The sequence below is a fragment of the Portunus trituberculatus genome, chromosome 47, assembly GCF_017591435.1.
Source record: "Portunus trituberculatus isolate SZX2019 chromosome 47, ASM1759143v1, whole genome shotgun sequence".
Classification (NCBI taxonomy): Eukaryota; Metazoa; Arthropoda; class Malacostraca; order Decapoda; family Portunidae; genus Portunus; species Portunus trituberculatus.
The window spans coordinates 11108049-11125238 of NC_059301.1; the positions used below are offsets into that span (position 1 = coordinate 11108049).

Below are 17190 nucleotides of genomic sequence, written 5' to 3' on the forward strand. Positions count from 1 at the left end.
CTTTCATTCAACTTTAACCTTTCGGCTTTACTGACGCAAGGAGGGCGCGCTTGTCCCCACACCTTCCCCCAGCATTGTTTATTTATCTTTCCCTCTAGACCCCTTCCACTCCACTCTGTTGCTTCTTCTCACGGCAGCGGGAGGGAGAGAAGCAGAGGAGAGAGTCTTGTCATTCAGTTACCGCCGGTCCAGTTGTGTTAAGGCATGCGTGAAAACATTTACTACATGGAGTGGAAGTGGTGCGTGAGTGTCTGTAGTGGAAGCTGGAGGCGCTGCGGGAGTATTGTGTTCCTTGGTGTTAAAGAGCCGAGTGTCCAAACCTTTACTAGTGTTCTCCTCTTTAGCTGTCCTGGCTTTCGTGTGCCTGTGGTTGTGTGTGTGTGTGTGTGTGTGTGTGTTGAAGCTTCGTGTGTTATTTGTGATGCTCTTGCTTATGTGGCTTGTGTAGGTCTTGTCCTTTTCGTTTTTTATGTTATTTTGGTGGGGTCTCTTCTTGTAATTCCGTGTGTCTGTTTTCCTGCACCTGTTTCCCTGTTTCTCCTCAAGGTTAGTGTGTTATTGCTGGTTGAATTAGTTTTTGTTTAGGGAATAGTAATACTCTCTCTCTCTCTCTCTCTCTCTCTCTCTCTCTCTCTCTCTCTCTCTCTCTCTCTCTCTCTCTCTCTCTCTCTCATCCCTATTCATACAACTATCCCAAGATTTTTTTCTCCCTTCCTTTTAAGCAACATGACCTGAAAAAAAAAAAAAAAAGCGCCTGAGAGAGGACATTTGTCAACTGAACGCTTAAGTGGGCTTACTCAAATAAATCGTGAGATAGACAGACGGACAGCCGGACACAAAGAGGAAAGATAAGAACACACACACACACACACACACACACGCAGCGAGGCATATTTTACAGTATGATTGTCTCACCCTTCGTGTTTTCTCGTATCTATCATTCACCTAATGGTTACCTTGTGCCCCCCGCGCTTCCTGTGGGGGGCTCCAGGATGATGAGAGGTGCGGCAGGGCGAGGTGAAGAAGCCGATCATCGTCCTCGTCCTTCAAACCAACCCCTCAGACTTCAGACCCCTATAAGGACTATTTTCTAAGAGCACATAGATGATGATTCGGCTTCTTATGTTTGTTTGGTTAATGAAATATATAGAATGTTAGTTTCTTGGGTTTTTTTGTAAGTAAGAGGGGAATAGTGGCAAGGGTAACAAAAATTAATGAACAAAAAGACCCACTAAGATGCGAGGCTTCGAACAAGTTGACTTAACCTTTACACTGGTATTTGTTTGCTTTCATTAATTACTAATCGCTTTGAGACGTCTTCTACTTGACTTATTGCCAATTCCAATCTCTTAAACTGGGTAGAAAATGCTAAATCTTTTCCTTTTAGTTACCCCTCCTTCTTGTTGATGCTGATGAAGGTTTTGTACATAACATTCTAGTGTTGTTTATTGTTTCGTAGCGCATTAATAAGAGTTTCACTAAAATAAAGAAAGTAGCTCTGAACACTCACTATTTTTCTTCAGTGTCTGGCTTATAGATGATGCCCCGTATATATTTTTTTTTTCTTAAACTATTGCTGAAGTCAAGAAAATGCGGTTAAAATTTTAGTATTATTTCATATATATTTGTTCCATAAACGATGTAAATCTTTGTTAATTTATCTGAAAATAAGAAAGGGAATAAAATATCCTTGAAAAATTGCGGTAACTTCCACTTGACACAGTTAAAAGTAGCGGAGAAAAGTCGGTGAAGTGTTTGAGAATAGGGTCCAATCTGCCACCAATTCCTACCGCCGGGAGACGCCAGGGGACGCCAAGGGACGACTTCTGTGTTGTGTTCCTGATGGCTTTGGATTGCTTTGTGTACCTAATCTTCCTTCTGTTAACTTTCGCCTGCCTGATTCCTCTCCTGCTTTGTCTTGTCCTTGCTCAATCTTACATTTATTTTTCTTCCTTTTTCGTCTTTTCATATTTTGTTAATGTGTGTCCTAGTGAGTTTCCTTCGTGTTGTTGAAGGATATTATTTTTTGAGAGTTTTTAATATTTGTATGAGTATTTTTTGGGGTCAGTTTATAAATATTTATCTTCGTTTTCATGGTATTAAGTATAATTGTTTTACTGTGTTCATTTCATATTTCGTGGTTTTCATCTTCATATTTTTTTTTTCTATTTTCAATACATTCATAACTTGCTTCTCTTACTTCTCCGTCTCATTTCTCCTTCACGAATTGAATACATTAAGCCGTAGTTCACCTTCACTTTCTGGTATTTAATTTATTGTTCAACATTTTTCTCTTCTTTTTACTCTTTTATGGAATATTTTTACTTCACTCTTTCTTTCTCTCTTTTCTTTACACCGAGTTGTATTTTAAAGGGATTGACATAAACAACAGTCCATCATCGATCCTTTTATTCAAAACCTGTTTGCTTGTTGTGTGTTTGGACATTGTGACTTTGTTTTACTAACTGATATATGTTTGCTTGTAAATATATTCATTTTATTTTTGTGTGTGTGTGTGTGTGTGTGTGTGTGTGTGTGTGTGTGTGTGTGTGTGTGTGTGTGTGTGTGTGTGTGTGTGTGTGTGTGTGTGTGTGTGTGTGTGTGTGTGTGTGTGTGTGTGTGTGTGTGTGTGTGTGTGTGTGTGTGTGTGTGTGTGTGTGTGTGTGTGTGTGTGTGTGTGTGTGTGTGTGTGTGTGTGTGTGTGTGTGTGTGTGTGTGTGTGTGTGTGCAGGTGAGGGAAACCAAATACCACTTCCCTTTGTCTTTTTTTCCCTTTCCAAAAACCGATTATTGTGAACAAACTAAAGGATAAAACAGCACTAAAAGTTACATTGCAGTGGCTCACCTCACTAACGTGCTTACTCCACTCTCATACCCCACGACTAGAAGAAGGAAAAAGAAAAAAAAAAAAGGCTGAAACAAGAAACGAAAAAAGGAGTTGAAATTTGCCACATTAAAAGATTTTTGCATACCTGGATCGTAAATTTTAGGGAGAAATGTTTCTTCTTAGTAATCCTTGATGGAGAGGGACAGAGAATGTAAAGATTGCGGTCAAGGAAACTGAAAACGGTGACGGAGAAATACTCAAGCCAACTGACATGAAATAAAGTGAAAGTGTCAGTCAATTTAGCCATAAGTTACCTGGCTATTTCTCTCTCTCTCTCTCTCTCTCTCTCTCTCTCTCTCTCTCTCTCTCTCTCTCTCTCTCTCTCTCTCTCTCTCTCTCTCTCTCTCTGTGTGTGTGTGTGTGTGTGTGTGTGTGTGTGTGTGTGTGTGTGTGTGTGTGTGTGTTGTCTTAGTCATCACAATCTTGATGACAGGAAGAAAATTATTGCTTTTTTATTTTTATTTTTATATTTTTTCACTATGTCGTCCTGAAATTTGTGTGCCTTATGAGAATGTGTGTGTGTGTGTGTGTGTGTGTGTGTGTGTGTGTGTGTGTGTGTGTGTGTGTGTGTGTGTGTGTGTGTGTGTGTGTGTGTGTGTGTGTGTTTACATGTGTACCTTCCTATCATTTTTGACATTACATAACATCCAGTGTATAAAATAGAATCTCCTTTCAACCAAACGTCCTTTAGAACTGAGCACAAGGGAAACACTTTTACGCGAAGAGAGAGAAAGACACAGAGAACTCCTCCCATCAATAACCCAGAATCACAGTGGCCAAGCGTCGCTCGAATAGGAACTGGTATGAGTAATGGGCTGAGTGAACCCTCTCAACTGACTTGCATCTTCTCCTTCCCCCCACAGACAGACGCTACCCTGACAACATTGTGCAGCCCAAGGTGAAGTGCGTGAAGGAGGGCAGCTTCCCCCACCCCCGGAACTGCAGCTGGTATTACAGGTGGGTGGATGGATGGAGAGTGGTGGAAGTAATTCGCGGAGATGAGTCTGTAAATGTGGGTGTAGGTGGAAGTGGAAGAAAATGAAGAGGTTGGATGAGAAGGAGGCTGCGTTTAGGTTCTGGGTGGAGGAGGAAAATGAGGAGGACAAGGTGGTGGTGGTGGTGATGATGGTGGAGGTGGTGGAGGAGGAGGAGGAGGGAGGTTGAGTGGCTGATATAAGAGCGCAAGATGATGGCGTTAGATAATAGGGCGAGATGGGATGGTGTTCTTGTTAGTCACAGATTTTCCTTCTGCCATATTACACACACACACACACACACACACACACACACACACACACACACACACACACACACACACACACACACACACACACACACACACACACCCTGGTAATAAATTTGCATTGCCAAAACTCAGACGAACATTTCACCAAAATTTATCTTCCAACAGGAAACGAAACATTATGGAAATCTTTGCGAGATCTTTTCCTTGTTTGTTTTTGGCTTTCCCTTTATTTTGCCCCTTTAATTCGTGCGAGAAAGAACAGAGAGTCTTGTACAGGCGTGAGCATCGTGGCTGGCTGAATGGGGGCGAGTAAGCGAGATGAAGAGACAAATGAGGAACAGGTTCATATTTTTAGGCGTGCACAAGAAGGAGTTCATTGCGTCCCGCTGAGAGAAGGGAGCACTGCCCAGTTTGACCCTCACGTCCTACCCATCACCACCAGTGTCTGTCAAAGCCGCTCAGCCCCACGAGCGCAATATAAACTTCAACACAAGAACTACGAGACTTTCTTTGTTGTAGCGAGACGGAGTGTGGTGCAGGAAGGAGGAAAGTCTATTGACCTCGAGTTTCTTAGATGTTTTGATGGAACTTAATGTCCAGTATAGTTATAATATTGTATTTATTAACGTATTTAGCTATTTTGTTGATCTTATTCTTCCTTAAATGGCAATGCAATCAGTGTGGGTGGCAGACCTCTGTGTGTGTGTGTGTGTGTGTGTGTGTGTGTGTGTGTGTGTGTGTGTGTGTGTGTGTGTGTCTCAACAGCTGTGCGTTAGCCGAGTTTTGAATAGCAAAGGGAGTCTTCAGAATGTAACCGAATCCAAAGACAAATTAATTTCTACCTTAATTTACTAGCTGGAAACACGCACAAGCACACACACACACACACACACACACACACACACACACACACACACACACACACACACACACACACACACACACACACACACACACACACACACCACTTATAGATGCATCAGGTTGGCTTCGTATCTCATTGACCACCTTAACCGCACGAAGACAGGTGAAATTGCCCCTCCCCCCCAATGAACTCAGCCTAATATTCACTACCCTTTATTAACTCTTTTTTTCTAAACTCCTCAAGATTTCATTCCGATTTCGCTGATAACCAAGTCAAAACATGTACACTGTGGCGCCTCGCTACATAACAAAACCAGGGCGGAAAAAAGGTTCATGCAACATTTTCTAACGGGATGGATCTGCTGTCGTTCTTAAGGTCAACCGGACACCTCGCCCTTGCATGTTTAATAGCACATGTATCAGAGCCACCTGCAGACATCCACACGAGACACCCTGCTTGCTTCTCCCTTCATTTAGCTGTCCAGGTGGCGCCCTCCCTGTCTCCTTGAAAGTCACCGCAGCGCTAGGACACATGCTGGCTGCCGCGCGGTGGTGACCTGTCTGCTCTCGCCAGCACTGGAAGGAAATGCCTCCACGTGTGACCAGATATATACTTTTCCTTCGTCTTTCTTTCTCTCTCTCTCTCTCTCTCTCTCTCTCTCTCTCTCTCTCTCTCTCTGATGTTCACCTTTTATCTCCCTCTTAGGTGTGTTGATCGCATGAACATTGGCTTCTTCTGGACTTACTACTTTGAATGTGAGCCCGGCACGGTGTTCTCCGATGAGCTGGACCAGTGCATCCACCCCTTCTTGGCTAAACCACCCTGCGGGGGACAGACCACCACCACTACCACCACAACAGAGCAAACCATCATTCCTTGCCATGGAGTAGATGGAACCTGCAAGACTTATGAGATCTGTGTGCCCGAAAGACGCACGAGGAAATTCTGTGATAAGATCAGATGCCCCTTGAGAACTCCCGAGCTGTCCTGTGCTGAGGGATATTCCTTCGATATGGACGGCCGGCAGTGCGACAAGATTCCAGAAGGTATGAATCTTGTGTCTTTATTTCAGGGATTTGCTGGTAAAGGTGGGGCTTTGATGTACTTCTTATGAGTGGATGAAACGGTGATGACACAACAACAGAAAAATATCCAAAATTTGTTTCTTCCCTCTTCATCATCCCCAACCCCACAGAAAACAAAATAATACATTGATAAAGAAATAGAGGAAAACTCAGAACTCATGAAAACAACTGCTATGGTTTTATAAAGATATCGTTAACTTCCCTTTTTTATCCTCATGACATATCCACACAATAGAAGTAAGACTTTTACAAACAGAAATACAGTTCGTTTTATCATCCTCGTTTTAACCTCTTCAATACTATGGGCGTATTTTCACCAAGAGTTTTGAATATGATTGAACGATTTTACTTAGATTAGGAAGAGTCTATGAAGGTCAAAAGATTAATAGCCAGAGTCTTCACTGTTTTAATCCCATCCTAATTTCCTGAAGTTGTATAAAAAAAAAAGTGAAACGTGTCATGGTACTAAAGAGGTTATCTGCTTTTTTTTCCCCACACTTTTCTCCTGCAGCCTCGACCCTGTGCGGCGCCACCACCAGCATCAACATCACCCAGGAGGGCCAGGTGCCTTGCTCCGCCACCAACGTGAGGCCCATGACAGATTTGGTCTCGCGTATCTACTGCAACGATTTTGTGTTTTGTAACGGCAACAAGTTCGCGGTGAGTTGAAATGCTTCTCTCTGGTTTTATAGGAACAGTTAGCCTTATGTGTATATTATAGTGACCATATGTAATATTCTCTGGCAGCGAAACGTCACTTTGAAGGTTGTGAAGACATAGTAAACACAAGAAACAGGAAAGTAGTGCGTGTGTGTGTGTGTGTGTGTGTGTGTGTGTGTGTGTGTGTGTGTGTGTGTGTACTATTAAACTGCTATACTATATCAAGGAAATTATGTGTAGTGATTGATTCTGAACTCATCCATACGTATTCTCACATCAAAATGGCTGCATTCCGAAAGTTTCCACCTTACAGACGCGCACACACTGAGATAAAAATGGAAAAAAAATTTAATAAGACAGCAGCGTCATTACGGCACGTACACACTATTAGCGAGGAAACGAATGTGGAGGAATGCGGCGAAGACTTGAAAACCTTTTTACCGCCTGGGAAAGTAATGAGGCTCAACGGACACTCTTGCAGGAAGCGGTGTCCTCATGCATTCACCTCTGCCACCTCTCTCTCTCTCTCTCTCTCTCTCTCTCTCTCTCTCTCTCTCTCTCTCTCTCTCTCTCTCTGTGTGTGTGTGTGTGTGTGTGTGTGTGTGTGTGTGTGTGTGTGTGTGTGTTTGCGGCGGTAAAGAAAGGCCTTACATCAAGCATGCCTGGCTCTTCACCTTGTGATGGCTTGCCACTGCTGACTTTCCGCCGTGCCTAGAGTTTGAATGTGGCGGATTGAGAAGCCAGCATTCAAGCATTTGAGCCTCACCGTGGTCGTTAAGGAAGGAGAGAGAGAGAGAGAGAGAGAGAGAGAGAGAGAGAGAGAGAGAGAGAGAGAGAGAGAGAAAGAGAGAGAGTATACATAGGGAGAGAGAGAGAAAGAGAGAAAGAACCAGCCAGAAGCCACATTAGCTATACATATATCTTACTCGTAAATGAGGCGAGCGGGAATCTTTCTTTTTCCATATGTTTTCTGCCTGTTGTTTCCCAGTAGTCATCGAGGGCAGGCTTTCCCATTACATCCCGAGATATACCAAAGAGGGAGCCTCGCGCACCACTCCCCACAAAATAGGTAAAACGGGAAAAGTTGTCATGCACGAACCCGGAGGCAGGCGCGGCGAGGCGGGGCGAGTTCACCAACCTTTGGAGAAAAAGTGACTTACGGTGGGAGGCGAGGGAGGAGCCGAGGTGCGGATGTAGAAAAAAAAGAGAAAAATAAGGGTGAGACGAAAAAAAGTGCATCGACGTGTACTGCCGGCGGGGTCTGATGGGAGAAGTGGGGGAAAGGTGGGGCTGTTAGGAGGCGGCCTTTAACCCTCTCACCGTTACTGTAATGTCAATGTAAAATAGAAGGGCCGTAATGCGTGTCGATATCCTTCCGCCTCTTGTGCTTGTCTTGGTTAATCTATTCAGAGCTCAGCTAGTGATACGCTCACTTATGGGAGGGAGTGTAAGCTACTTGCAAATCTACTTAGGTAAATTTAAATAAGAGAAAGAACATGGTGAGTTTGCATTCAGCGTAACTGTGAGGCAATCATTTCCATATGCAAGTACGGGTTTTTATACACATTCTATGCAACAGTTTCTTCACCATCTGTGTGGCTTAGAAAAGTTAAATTCCTGGTCTGTTTTTGTGTATGTGTGTGTGTGTGTGTGTCATTTTCGTGCCTTACAGTGGCTTCAGTTTTAGCCAAGGCAATTATAGCACTGGAAGAGTAAAGTGAATGTAACTAAATAGATAAGTCCAAGTAAACCTCACTAACCGACGAACTTGACAAGAAATACCACGACGGCAAAAAAAGTTAATGAAGTAAGGAAGTTTTAAGATGTTGCCACCAGATGTCAGGGACGGGACGTGGGTGGATGAGCATCTCTCGCCCACTCACCCACACCCACACTGCGCCAGGACACACGGAGCACGATAACCCCGCGCACTTCACCTCAGTATTCTTCATTCACATGGTCCATTTGTAGGAAGGCATTTAAATAGTCAAATAAATCATTTCTTGTGTCGATATTTTTTTGCTCCTGATTAGTGAACATTTCTCTCTCTCTCTCTCTCTCTCTCTCTCTCTCTCTCTCTCTCTCTCTCTCTCTCTCTCTCTCTCTCTCTCTCTCTCTCTCTCTCTCTCTCTCTCTGTTATTATTTTATTTTATTATTATTATTATTATTATTATTATTATTATTATTATTATTATTATTATTATTATTATTATTATTATTATTATCATTACTATTGTATTATTAATTTGGTGCTATTATAATTACAAGTATTCTTTTCTTTCTTTTTTTCTTATGAGGAGCACTTAAAGGATTCTAATGATTTTTCTTTTTTTTGGTTTTTCTCTCTCCATATTTCCTTCAGCTTTTTACCAACTTGTCAGGAGTGTTATGTAACCGTCCCATTTCTCCTTCACTCAGGGAAAAAAGAAGCTGTGCACGAACTACTACGAGTGTCAGCGTGTCGGCAACAAGTGGGAGGCGTTCCTGCGCTCGTGTCCCCCGGGTCTCCTTTACAGCTTCGCCAATGACCAGTGCGAGCCCAAGCCCTCAGGTGAGGCGCTTAGGGAACTCTCCTCTTCATCATTCCAGCCATACAAAATTGCCTCTTTATTGATTCATTTTTCTATATAACAACTAATATTTTTTCTTTGGCACTGTTACTCTCTTTAACTCCTTGATCGCAGAAATGCCTCCCTATTGATTATTTTTTCTACTTAAGTAATATTTTGTCAAGAAGTCTGGTATATTTTCTATGGTATTGTTATTCTCTTTAATCCTTTGATCGCCACGTCGTCTCCCTAAGCTACAGGGGCGATCATCTGTACTCCTTAACAGAAAAAGTAGCAGATGAAACACCTAACATTGGAAGAGTACAGTGTGGAAATGCAACACTGATAATAAATTATTTCAAACCTTTAAGGGGATATTGTTCAGTAAAATCGTCGAGTGTTACTGAAGCAACAGAGCGGCTTTACTCTAGTCAAAAGGTTCAGCTTCACCGACCGCATTAGCAAGCATGCGCGCGTGTTCATGTATAAAAAAAAATAATAACAAGGATACATGAAGTGTGGAGGAAAAAGTCTGCTAACTTACCAACCCTAACCTCTTCCCCCCACCGAAAACAATAAGTGAGCTTAACTCCATATCGGAAGCCAATTCAGTTCCGGAGAGATCCTGAATAAGATGGCAAAAAGTTTCAAAATTTCTCCAGTTTTAACCATCTTACCTGTCACGAGGATGCCGGGAGGAGCAGAAGCGAGGAAAGAAAAAGAGTAATAAATGTCAACGAATAAGAAATTAGGTCTTGACATGAAGCAAAAAAAAATCAGGCTGCAGGAGACGCTCTTTGAATACTAAAGACAGGAAGCTTACTGAAGATGATTAGCCAAAATAATGAGTGACAAGCTGCATTGTGGAGAAAAGGCCTGATAAAGAGAGTGAAAAATTGAAAAAAATAGGAAAAAAGAATAAGAAAACAACCAATTCATGGAGATAAATGTCAAGTGGTAATGAAAATGATGCTATCTTGATTTTTCGCTTCCCCGAGCACCCGTGAGTGTCAGTGGAGGGCGGCGGAGTGTGTAGGACTGGTGCTGGCTACAAACTTATATAGAAAACAGGTCCGGCTGGCATTGTGTTGCGGAGTGTTTAATGCAGTGCTGGCGGCGGCGATGGCTGTTGAATCATACATGTTCACCAAAAGATAAGGAGAGAAAAATAAATCTTGTAGGCTGTGTTGCAGAGTAGATTTTATCAGTGAATTAGCTACGACTTTCTGTGTGTGTGTGTGTGTGTGTGTGTGTGTGTGTGTGTGTGTGTGTGTGTGTGTGTGTGTGTGTGTGTGTGTGTTGGTAGCCATATATTCCTCATAGCGCGTGTATTCATGACTGAGAGCATACGTAATGTTGTCTATTCAAAATTCGCTCCATAACTCATACTTTGTATGTTCAAGGCTCGCCAATAAGTGTGATGGACGGCTATGGACTCTTGTTTGGTGCGTTATGTGTAAGTTATTTATTTATTCATTTTTTTACTACACTGACAAACACGATGGTACACAAAAGCGGCGAGTTATTTTGGCCGCATTTGTTCAAGCGGCGTATTTCATTCCTGTAAATAACGCTAACCCACATGAATAGCTTCCCGCGGCTGTGGTGGTAGACAACAGTGTAGTAATTCAAGTTCAACCTTCACAACTATGAATGATTTGCCAACTAAAAATCTTCCGGTGTTGAAATAGAATACATTAGATATTAAATTGCGACAAATGAGTTAAAACCTTCGATCAATTATCACCCAAAACTTAACAAAACCCTCTAAAAGCATCATAATAACAGTGAAAATGATGCTATAGGTATGAAGGTGCTAGAGATCTCCAAAATGTGAGTGTCCATACCATGCTAGTGTCTGTGTAATCTTCTGTTGAGCTCCAAGACTTGTATTCAGCAGAAACGCTTTGCTCTCTCACCACGATTGTCTATTAAAGGCCACAGAGATAGTCAGCCGGGTTCAGAAGAGCGTGTAGAAATCTTGTTAATCTTGCTCTAAAATCAGAGGAACACATGTAAAAATCAATGTAGCTCCCACTAAAGCCTTTTGAAAGTAATAGGGGTGCGGGCACTAGTGTTTCAGAATACGGGTCTTTGCCTCATCGCCTGATTAAGTGACTTCTGTTCTCCTGTATTCATATCGTCATGTTTTATTTCTTCTTCGCTGGTTTGATGTGTAGTAATTTGTTATCTGTTTCTTTATGCGTGGAAGCCGATAAAGGACGGAGAAATAGGTAAAGAAGTTCGATAACATTTCCACTCCTGTCACTTATGATCAGAGGAAGAATTTATAAAACGGAGAGCAAGTTTGTACTGTGGAAATGTCTGAGTGATTTTCAAACTAAATTTATATATTGCAGCCGTGAGTTGAAGGTATGATTAGATAGGAATGTAAAAAGGATGCGTAAATAGTAATTCTTTGCAGCTGACAACTACCGGAGTCCTGCAAGCTTTGACATGTCATCTTAGCAGACATATGTTGCCTCCTGCAGACTTTCGCATGAAAGGACAACTGGAGCGTCTGTCCAAAACCTGTTCTCGTATCAGATGGTCCATTAGTAGTGCTTTCAGGGGCGTCACCATCCGTCCTTGTTACAAGACTAGTTGATGCGAATTTTTGCCCTCACCATCAATTTGCTTATAGGATTTGTGGAACACGTACTGTTACCCTCACCGTGTTTTTTATCACTTTCTTTTTTATGTAAAGGAGACTGGTCAAGGGTACGAAATAAGAGAAAATACTTGCCAAGTTGCTCCGATTAAAAGTTTAAAAGGCATACCTTTAAAATAGAGGACAGAGGCCAATTTAGTCTAGCAGTTTGTTACAACGAAAGAAAAGTAAAGAAAACTGAAAATAATGGCCAGTTTAATCAGAGAGACATCTTGATAGTATTCTCTGCAAACAGTTCGGATCAGCGGAACGAAAAATAAAAGATAGAAAATTTCAGAGTTTACCATTGACAAGATCCCTTAGTGGGGTGAACTGTATGTCTTGTGATATTCCCATCGTCACTGCAATGGTCTGCGCCACCGACATGATCTCTGCCTCTCTGTTTTTGTGGAGCCTCCAGTGCTGGGTGACCCTCGCCGCGGGGTGTGTCAGGTTTCACCGCCTCGCTCTGATAACACAGTAATTGAACGGACGCGCTGTGTGGTGCGTGTCTTCACAGCTTGTGTTCCCCTTGTTCATGGAGACTTTTCTCCCAACCTGACTAAGGGTACATAGCACTTTTTTTCCACCTCTCTCTCTCTCTCTCTCTCTCTCTCTCTCTCTCTCTCTCTCTCTCTCTCTCTCACACACACACACACACACACACACACACACACACACACACACACACACACACACACACACACACACACACCATCACCACCACCACCACCACCACCACCACATAGATTAACTCATCAATATATCATATGTTTTATTTATATTCCCTGTTCTTCTCCTTGGCAGAATCGGAGCTGTGCTAAGAGGAATCGCATTGGACTACCTGCAGCCAGTTTTTGCTTCCCAATCAAAACAGCGTAACAGATGATCACCGCGCTTACTTAAACATTCCCTTCCCCACACCAAGTTTAAGCTCTTCGCCTCGACAGTTATCCTCCTCCCACTCACCACCACCGCGTAAGAAGGTCTGCATCAATTGACAAGGTCCATATAAAATCTTGTATAGGTTAAAGCTGCTCTTACGTATGTCAGTAGTACACAAGTGAATGGTTAATACAGTACTGGTCCTGTTTTTTCCTGCACTGCACTTGCGATGTCAGAGTGCACAGCCAGGACAGGACAGCTTGAGTTGGGGACCGTTAGCATAACACGTATTCCTTGCCGTGTCCTCGTGGCGTCCCAGTGGTGACGTGTGGTCTGAGAGGGGAACACAACGCATATTGCACAGTAGGTGACTGTGATGGCCCATGCTGGCTCTTGCGGGCTCAGCCATTGGTGCTGGAAGCCGTCCCGTCCAAACCTGTCTCAAGTCTGCTGTATAATTATCCTGCCTTACTTAATGTTTATTGGTGATGACGAGCGGAGATGCGGTGTGTGGAGTGTTGCTGCATGTCCTGACTGATGCAGCAACAGCACACACGCCTCTGTTTATTCGCAATGGTATTTCATCCGCGGAATTTGCTGCTTTCTAGTTTTCCACGTTCCCAGCAGCTGAATTTATGAGTATAATTTGTATCATGCGCTGGAAACAAATAGGAGCGGATAAAGAATGTGTCTAAATATTACAAACGAAAATAATTGTCTGATAGTACAAATTCGTAGCCTTCCTTCACTCGTGCTCCACCCGGACAGTACAAACAGAAGATAACAGGAAATTAATTATTCATAGTGTTGATGGGGAATAAATAGATGGAAATAGCTACTACCAGGGTACGGACCGCGGCGAGAGGCGTGGCGGGTCAGCTTGTACCGCCACCCGAGCCCCGCCAGCCAGCCACCTTGTCACACTGTCTTGTCCTCGCTCGCTATAAGGACAGCAGATCATCTTATTTTTTTTCAGGATTGTGATAGTTTCATCCATTCTCTGCCTGCTTAGTACCTCCACGCTTATTCCTGTGGACGGTAAATACATCTAAATCATCTTCATTATTATTATTATTGTCTACACATCTCTTAGTGTTGACTGTTGAGTGTGTACGTCTGTGTGTGTATTCGTGCATCCCAACAAGTCATCTGTTCTTTCGTCTGTGTATGTTTCGTCCCAAAAATATACTCCTAAGTTATATTGCCTTTCACTAATCCTAGAGAGAGAGAGAGAGAGAGAGAGAGAGAGAGATTACAGCTGCCTTCACAGTGTACCTCGTCGTATCGTGGGTGAGATCAACACGGCAGCTGTAGAGTTGTATAAAAAGTTCATATCAGCAAAACAAAGAATCATCGGTGCCCTTGTGCTGTGTTGTTTTATACCCTTATCTCGCCCAAGTGTGTGTGTGTGTGTGTGTGTATAACCTCCACATCAATTACCATTCCTCACTCCAGCCGAGCGTGCTTAATTGCGACGAGGGAGAAATATTGGAAGAACCATCTCCTCTCAAGTCCATTATATCCACAGAATACAAATCAGCTCGTGCATAAATATGTACTTTAATCATATACACTTGAATTATCTGTACTTTCCCAACGATTGGTATCATTATAATAGATTTACGAAAGATGGGGCTACCTGGCAACCTTCTGACAGCAAGTGGAGGTGCCAGAATCTGTCTTATTAATGCAACAATTGATCATTTATTTGCAATGTAATCACTCTTAATTTAGGATGTTCGTATTGTCTTTTGTTGTGATATTGAGTGGTAAGCAAGTAGTGAGGCGACGTGTGGCTGTGATGGAAGTAAGTGGTGAAGATGAGAAGCGGCTATGGAAGGAAGAGGATGTGAGGCTGGGAGTTCAGAGGCGACAGTGTAGGGAGAGATAAGCTTCACTGTCTCGATACATGGGTTCATTGTTTCATCACCACCAAAATTCCACCCCGATAGATAAATAAACACAGTGAAACAACTCTCCATGATTCAGTGTGTATAGCTATTTATCTGTTGGGTATCTCACTAACTTTTCTTCGTACTGTCCAGCCTCTTATTTTCCCCCCTTTTCTATACAAGATCTCTATGATTCACACTGTACATGCCTCTTTCTCACCATTACGAGAGTGAAAGAGACAGAGTAATGTGGCTCATCCTCTCTGCTTTGTCTGAATCGAGGGTTCAGTCCTCATGTGTCGTACAGTCTCGCCTCGCTGTTTCGACTGATTTGAGTGGATTCGAGTATCTTCTACGAGTCTTCATCATTTCAGCGTGTGTTTCTCGTGGTGACGGAGTGGAGAGATTAGTGCATGCGTGTTCAGGGTGAGTACGTTATTGTTTATGGTTAGTTTGTATGATTGGGGATATTAAAATTAGTATCACTCTCTCTCTCTCTCTCTCTCTCTCTCTCTCTCTCTCTCTCTCTGTATTATTGTATGCATGTTCAGGGTGAGTGTTATTGTTTATGGTTAGTTAATGCGAATGGGGATATCAAAATTAGTAGCATTCTCTCTCTCTCTCTCTCTCTCTCTCTCTCTCTCTCTCTCTCTCTCTCTCTCTCTCTCTCTCTCTCTCTTAGTTCATGCCTGTTCAGGATGAGTGTGTTATTGTTTATAGTCAGTTCATATGATTGAGGATATAAAAATTAGTATCATTCTCTCTCTCTCTCTCTCTCTCTCTCTCTCTCTCTCTCTCTCTCTCTCTCTCTCTCTCTCTCTCTCTCTCTCTTAGTCCATGCCTGTTCAGGATGAGTGTGTTATTGTTTATAGTCATTTCATATGATTGAGGATATAAAAATTACTCTCTCTCTCTCTCTCTCTCTCTCTCTCTCTCTCTCTCTCTCTCTCTCTCTCTCTGCCGGTTAGCCATGAGTGGCGATGGTTATTTCATTCCCTGGCGAGATCGGTATGGCGGCGCAATGGAAGGCTCGGTCCAAGATGAGGCGTGGGGTTAATTTAATGGTATTGCGTGAAATTGAGTGCTCTTGACCGAATCCAGGAAGGTGAATGTCTCGCAGTAATAGAGGAGAGGGAGTAAAATCACAATATAGGAAACAGAACGTGCCTGTTGTGCTTCTGACAACGATGGCGGAGCTCGGGATTGGAGAGGATTCGGGAAGAAAACATTGCGGGATTTCAGTGAGGGAGACGAGATGGAATAGAGCACTGCGAGGGCTGGCCAGTTAAATAAGGAAGCATCTGGCCGCAGGAGTCATGGTCACGTGGGCTGGAATACCGTTCATTGCAATACCTCTTCATTGTCAAGGGTTGGGTGCCGTAATGTTTTCGCTTATCAAATGAGTTTACGGTACTGGCCCATAGAATCTAAATAACGCTATGGGATGCTGATGTGCTGGTGGTGGTGCTTCTGAGCCATACTTCCGCTATTTGTTCGTGATGTGGGTGAAATGAAAGCACGCCCGTGTCAGTTATACTATTTCTTTTGTTTTTATATAGTAACTTAAATAGAATACGTCACTTTAGTTGGAATTATTGTCGTCGCTTTTACGCAGCTAATGCATACCGACATGTGAAGGTTCCCAAGCAAATAAGGATAGAAAATGCCTTAAAATGTCAGTGAAGTATAATTTGTTAGCGGAAAAATAGGAAAAAAATGTGTCCTTTACCACGATTTACAATTGATTACTTAAGAGGCTCGTATATTTTTTTTCTCCTCAATTTCCAGAGATATTCCCTGAGTTTTATAAATGCTTTACACGAATTCTGCACTGCCAATGAAAAATTCCCATAAGAAAACTCAACTAATCACCTCTGTAGCATTTGAAGACATTCCTGACTGGGAGGAGAACAAACAAATAGACCCAAAAACACACAAATGAGACCAGCGTCAAACTCTAAACGACACCATACCTAACCTTCCTTTCCTGTAGCCAGCAGTAATACGTCTGAATGAGAGGTACGGTTCACACACACACACACACACACACACACACACACACACACCACAGAGGGACACCGTTGATTATATCTGGAGGGTAAACGAACCAAGACTGATTAATGGACTGGACTGCACCCAATACAGCACAAGGCAGCAACTGGAAGCAGCGAGTTACACTGTGAAGTTCTCCCTGTATCAACATTGGGGCACTGGAGCGGCCGAGTTTTTACCACGTTAGTAGCGAGTGACCCTTTCCGTGAAGCCAGTTGCATCGAGCGAGGTCAAATTGATTAGGTGTAGTGCCCTCAATAACCTTAGATTGGCAACAGCGGGTGATAGAGAATAGACAAGGCGGAGAGTTGCTCTCTCTCTCTCTCTCTCTCTCTCTCTCTCTCTCTCTCTCTCTCTTCATAAGTTCAAGTTTCCAATATGTATTACATTTGTTTTAAGATAATGCGTCTCTAATGTT

The 17190-nt window shown here is 42.8% G+C and overlaps 1 protein-coding gene and 1 long non-coding RNA gene across 2 annotated transcripts in view; both read left to right on the forward strand.

The window, feature by feature from the left end:
- Positions 1-14027, forward strand: part of LOC123520815 — a 26727-nt gene extending 12700 nt beyond the window's left edge. Inside the window, exons 3-7 of the mRNA XM_045283438.1 lie at positions 3751-3844; positions 5704-6044; positions 6595-6743; positions 9163-9295; positions 12751-14027. Of these exons, the coding sequence (XP_045139373.1) occupies positions 3751-3844; positions 5704-6044; positions 6595-6743; positions 9163-9295; positions 12751-12767 (734 nt within the window). The 3' untranslated portion in view covers positions 12768-14027. The remainder of the gene's footprint in view (positions 1-3750; positions 3845-5703; positions 6045-6594; positions 6744-9162; positions 9296-12750) is intronic.
- Positions 14028-15095: 1068 nt separating this feature from the next.
- LOC123520807 overlaps positions 15096-17190 on the forward strand; it is a 42342-nt gene continuing 40247 nt past the window's right edge. The window contains exon 1 of the long non-coding RNA XR_006679381.1: positions 15096-15146. This is a non-coding gene — a long non-coding RNA (uncharacterized LOC123520807). The remainder of the gene's footprint in view (positions 15147-17190) is intronic.